At 33.7% G+C, this 6,573-nt stretch overlaps 1 protein-coding gene across 1 annotated transcript; it reads left to right on the top strand.

Annotated features, from left to right (window-relative positions):
* The first annotated feature begins 4,954 nt into the window (after positions 1 to 4,954).
* Positions 4,955 to 5,986, top strand: LOC142204302 (olfactory receptor 10A7-like). Its single transcript, XM_075275613.1, has one exon. It carries the CDS (start codon positions 4,955 to 4,957, stop codon positions 5,984 to 5,986), a length of 1,032 nt encoding a protein of 343 aa, XP_075131714.1.
* Positions 5,987 to 6,573: the final 587 nt, after the last annotated feature.

Below are 6,573 nucleotides of genomic sequence, written 5' to 3'. Positions count from 1 at the left end.
TGTGTAAGGAGATGTTATATGTAAGTATTATGCCGCGTATAGGGAAGGGTCTATGTATTATATGGAGGTTTCTTAGTGTTCTATGTTTACATGTAAGTATGTTATGTGTTGTATGTGCTCAGTGTATTATATAGAGGTGTTCTATGTATTATATACAGGTGTTCTTTGTATTATATGCAGGTGTTCTATGTATTATATACAGGTGTTCTATGTATTATATAGAGGTGTTCTATGTATTATATACAGGTGTTCTTTGTATTATATGCAGGTGTTCTATGTATTATATACAGGTGTTCTATGTATTATATAGAGGTGTTCTATGTATTATATGCAGGTGTTCTATGTATTATATGCAGGTGCTCTATGTATTATATACAGGTGTTCTATGTATTATATGCAGGTGTTCTTTGTATTATATGCAGGTGTTCTATGTATTATATACAGGTGTTCTATGTATTATATAGAGGTGTTCTATGTATTATATACAGGTGTTCTTTGTATTATATGCAGGTGTTCTATGTATTATATACAGGTGTTCTATGTATTATATAGAGGTGTTCTATGTATTATATGCAGGTGTTCTATGTATTATATGCAGGTGCTCTATGTATTATATACAGGTGTTCTATGTATTATATGCAGGTGTTCTATGTATTATATGCAGGTGTTCTATGTATTATATACAGGTGTTCTATGTATTATATAGAGGTGTTCTATGTATTATATGCAGGTGTTCTATGTATTATATGCAGGTGCTCTATGTATTATATACAGGTGTTCTATGTATTATATGCAGGTGTTCTATGTATTATATGCAGGTGTTCTATGTATTATATACAGGTGTTCTATGTATTATATGCAGGTGTTCTATGTATTATATAGAGGTGTTCTATGTATTATATGCAGGTGTTCTATGTATTATATGCAGGTGCTCTATGTATTATATACACGTGTTCTTTGTATTATATGCAGGTGTTCTATGTATTATATGCAGGTGTTCTATGTATTATATACAGGTGTTCTATGTATTATATAGAGGTGTTCTATGTATTATATACAGGTGTTCTTTGTATTATATACAGGTGTTCTATGTATTATATAGAGGTGTTCTATGTATTATATACAGGTGTTCTTTGTATTATATGCAGGTGTTCTATGTATTATATACAGGTGTTCTATGTATTATATAGAGGTGTTCTATGTATTATATGCAGGTGTTCTATGTATTATATGCAGGTGCTCTATGTATTATATACAGGTGTTCTATGTATTATATGCAGGTGTTCTATGTATTATATGCAGGTGTTCTATGTATTATATACAGGTGTTCTATGTATTATATAGAGGTGTTCTATGTATTATATGCAGGTGTTCTATGTATTATATGCAGGTGCTCTATGTATTATATACAGGTGTTCTATGTATTATATGCAGGTGTTCTATGTATTATATGCAGGTGTTCTATGTATTATATACAGGTGTTCTATGTATTATATGCAGGTGTTCTATGTATTATATAGAGGTGTTCTATGTATTATATGCAGGTGTTCTATGTATTATATGCAGGTGCTCTATGTATTATATACACGTGTTCTTTGTATTATATGCAGGTGTTCTATGTATTATATGCAGGTGTTCTATGTATTATATGCAGGTGTTCTATGTATTATATACAGGTGTTCTATGTATTATATGCAGGTGTTCTATGTATTATATAGAGGTGTTCTATGTATTATATGCAGGTGTTCTATGTATTATATGCAGGTGCTCTATGTATTATATACAGGTGTTCTATGTATTATATGCAGGTGTTCTATGTATTATATACAGGTGTTCTATGTATTATATGCAGGTGCTCTATGTATTATATGCAGGTGTTCTATGTATTATATGCAGGTGTTCTATGTATTATATAGAGGTGTTCTATGTATTATATACAGGTGTTCTTTGTATTATATGCAGGTGTTCTATGTATTATATACAGGTGTTCTATGTATTATATAGAGGTGTTCTATGTATTATATACAGGTGTTCTTTGTATTATATGCAGGTGTTCTATGTATTATATACAGGTGTTCTATGTATTATATAGAGGTGTTCTATGTATTATATGCAGGTGTTCTATGTATTATATGCAGGTGCTCTATGTATTATATACAGGTGTTCTATGTATTATATGCAGGTGTTCTATGTATTATATGCAGGTGTTCTATGTATTATATACAGGTGTTCTATGTATTATATGCAGGTGTTCTATGTATTATATAGAGGTGTTCTATGTATTATATGCAGGTGTTCTATGTATTATATGCAGGTGCTCTATGTATTATATACAGGTGTTCTTTGTATTATATGCAGGTGTTCTATGTATTATATGCAGGTGTTCTATGTATTATATGCAGGTGTTCTATGTATTATATACAGGTGTTCTATGTATTATATGCAGGTGTTCTATGTATTATATAGAGGTGTTCTATGTATTATATGCAGGTGTTCTATGTATTATATGCAGGTGCTCTATGTATTATATACAGGTGTTCTATGTATTATATGCAGGTGTTCTATGTATTATATACAGGTGTTCTATGTATTATATGCAGGTGCTCTATGTATTATATGCAGGTGTTCTATGTATTATATGCAGGTGTTCTATGTATTATATACAGGTGTTCTATGTATTATATGCAGGTGTTCTTTGTATTATATACAGGTGCTCTATGTATTATATACAGGTGTTCTTTGTATTATATGCAGGTGTTCTATGTATTATATGCAGGTGTTCTATGTATTATATGCAGGTGTTCTATGTATTATATACAGGTGCTCTATGTATTATATACAGGTGTTCTTTGTATTATATGCAGGTGTTCTATGTATTATATGGAAGTGTTCTATGTATTATATGCAGGTGTTCTATGTATTATATGCAGGTGTTCTATGTATTATATGCAGGTGTTCTATGTATTATATACAGGTGTTCTTTGTATTATATGCAGGTGTTCTATGTATTATATGCAGGTGTTCTATGTATTATATGCAGGTGTTCTATGTATTATATACAGGTGCTCTATGTATTATATACAGGTGTTCTTTGTATTATATGCAGGTGTTCTATGTATTATATGCAGGTGTTCTATGTATTATATACAGGTGTTCTATGTATTATATACAGGTGTTCTTTGTATTATATACAGGTGTTCTATGTATTATATGCAGGTGTTCTATGTATTATATGCAGGTGTTCTATGTATTATATACAGGTGTTCTATGTATTATATGCAGGTGTTCTATGTATTATATAGAGGTGTTCTATGTATTATATGCAGGTGTTCTATGTATTATATGCAGGTGCTCTATGTATTATATACAGGTGTTCTTTGTATTATATGCAGGTGTTCTATGTATTATATGCAGGTGTTCTATGTATTATATGCAGGTGTTCTATGTATTATATACAGGTGTTCTATGTATTATATGCAGGTGTTCTATGTATTATATAGAGGTGTTCTATGTATTATATGCAGGTGTTCTATGTATTATATGCAGGTGCTCTATGTATTATATACAGGTGTTCTATGTATTATATGCAGGTGTTCTATGTATTATATACAGGTGTTCTATGTATTATATGCAGGTGCTCTATGTATTATATGCAGGTGTTCTATGTATTATATGCAGGTGCTCTATGTATTATATGCAGGTGTTCTATGTATTATATGCAGGTGTTCTGTGTATTATATACAGGTGTTCTATGTATTATATGCAGGTGTTCTTTGTATTATATACAGGTGCTCTATGTATTATATACAGGTGTTCTTTGTATTATATGCAGGTGTTCTATGTATTATATGCAGGTGTTCTATGTATTATATGCAGGTGTTCTATGTATTATATACAGGTGCTCTATGTATTATATACAGGTGTTCTTTGTATTATATGCAGGTGTTCTATGTATTATATGGAAGTGTTCTATGTATTATATGCAGGTGTTCTATGTATTATATACAGGTGTTCTATGTATTATATGCAGGTGTTCTATGTATTATATACAGGTGTTCTATGTATTATATGCAGGTGTTCTATGTATTATATGCAGGTGTTCTATGTATTATATACAGGTGCTCTATGTATTATATACAGGTGTTCTTTGTATTATATGCAGGTGTTCTATGTATTATATGCAGGTGTTCTATGTATTATATGCAGGTGTTCTATGTATTATATACAGGTGTTCTATGTATTATATGCAGGTGTTCTATGTATTATATAGAGGTGTTCTATGTATTATATGCAGGTGTTCTATGTATTATATGCAGGTGCTCTATGTATTATATACAGGTGTTCTATGTATTATATGCAGGTGTTCTATGTATTATATACAGGTGTTCTATGTATTATATGCAGGTGTTCTATGTATTATATACAGGTGTTCTATGTATTATATGCAGGTGTTCTATGTATTATATACAGGTGTTCTATGTTCTCTACTATATTATGAGACTGCTGTCCTGGATGTTAGTAGAGGTCACTGGTCCTACATTTGGCTTGAATGCTGTTTTCCGGCTTGGTGTTTGGTCTGGAAAATACAATGGACATCCCATCCTTATGTCCTGGACCTAATCCATATGATTCCACTCTTGTTGTTTTAATTTTACTTTTATATAATTTCTGTAAAGTATTTAGTATCAGTCATTCCTTTATTGCGTTATGACATATCAGTTTCCTTTATCTCTATATTATTATTATTATTATTATTATTATTATTATTATTATTATTATTATTATTATTATTATTATATTGGTTATATTGATATACATCACATGACATAATACACTTATTATTTTCTACCTTCATATTATAATGACGTGAGTTTCCTTCTCACTTTCCTGATCTGTAGACATTCTAGCACTTGTGAAGATCTCATCCCTGGGCAGGTTCTCCATATCAATGAGAATGAAGACAAGACCAACCTCTTATGGACCTTCTCTATCCCGGGACCCCATAACAACCACATGGGCTACCTCTATTATATTTACTCAGTTACAGAAGAACAATACGACTCCGATCACAAAGGTCTTCCTCTTAGGATTTCAGGTCAGTCGTAATATTAGATATGTGATATTTTTTCTACTTCTTGTCGTTTACTGGTTCACCATTTTCATGAACCTCCTGATCATCACCTTGGTGTCCACCAGCAAGATCCTCCAGACTCCAATGTACTTCTTCCTCACACAACTTTCTATCAATGATATCTTGTTGACCACAGATATTGTCCCCAAGATGCTCCATATCATACTATATTATAGAGGATCCATTACTTTTATCGGCTGTATAACACAACTTTACTTCTTTGGTGGCTCAGAAGTTTCTGAATGTGTTCTCCTGACAGTGATGTCTTATGACAGATATGTGGCCATCTGTAACCCCCTCCGCTACACCACTGTCATGACCGATACATATTGTGTGATATTGGCCGTCATCTCTTGGTTGGTTGCTGTTTTTGTTACATCACTGGCCACCATTACAGTTTTGATGCAAAAATTTTGTGGACCAAACACTGTTGACAATTTGTTCTGTGATTTCATCCCTGTCCTAGAACTTTCCTGTTCTGAGACCAACAATTTTCAGATGGAGGTTTACATACTAGGAATTCCCCTAATTTTAATCCCAGTAACAATAATTATATTTTCCTATACCAAGATTATTGTCACCACCTTAAGGATCCCATCCAGTACTGGTAGACAGAAAGCCTTCTCCACCTGTAGCTCCCACCTCATTGTGGTCTCCATATTCTACTGGACCATATTCGGAGTTTATGTTTTCCCAACAAGAGGACAATCGTTGACCATGAGTAAAATTCTGTCTCTTCTATATACCGTATTTACCCCTCTGATCAACCCCATTATATACAGTTTAAAGAATAAGGACATTAAGAAGGCTTTACATGGACTTCTCTATGGGCGTCTCAGGGTCTGTGATATGTAACATGATACATTTGTATTGTCTGCTGACATTGTAATATTGTTTCATTTTTACAGGGAGCCATGTCATATATGTAAGATACAGTATCTTGAAAAAGTCTTCATACCCCTTGAACTTTTTCACATTTTGTCACATCCAAAAACCTAAATGTATTTTCTTGAGATTTTCAGTGATAACTAGAGATGAGCGAGTAGTGTTCGATCGAGTAGGTGTTCCATCGAATACTACGGTATTCGAAATACTCGTACTCAATCGAACACTACTAGCTTTTCGAAGTTTAGGGTTCGATGCAGAACCAGCGTTGATTGGCAGAATGCTATACATTGCCAATCAACGCTGGTTCTTCTCTTACCTTTAGAAGTCTTCTCCGTGCAGCGTCCCCATGGCGTCTTCCGGCTGGAATTCACTCTGCCAGGCATCCGGCCTAGGCAGAGCCGACTGCGCATGCGTGGGCATGCCCTCGCATGCGCAGTCGGCTCTGCTCAGGCGTCGGGCCGGGCATAGTCGACTGCGCATGCGCAGTCAGCTCTGTCTAGGCCCCGATGCCTAGGCAGAGTGAATTCCAGCCGGAAGACGCCGCGGGGGCGCTG

Source organism: Leptodactylus fuscus, chromosome 5 (genome assembly GCF_031893055.1).
Source record: "Leptodactylus fuscus isolate aLepFus1 chromosome 5, aLepFus1.hap2, whole genome shotgun sequence".
Lineage (NCBI taxonomy): Eukaryota > Metazoa > Chordata > Amphibia > Anura > Leptodactylidae > Leptodactylus > Leptodactylus fuscus.
This window is presented reverse-complemented; position numbering and strand designations above follow the sequence as displayed.

Bases quoted from the DNA above. Each gene is read 5' to 3' on its own strand.
- LOC142204302 (XM_075275613.1), top strand. From the start codon at position 4,955: ATGAAGACAAGACCAACCTCTTATGGACCTTCTCTATCCCGGGACCCC.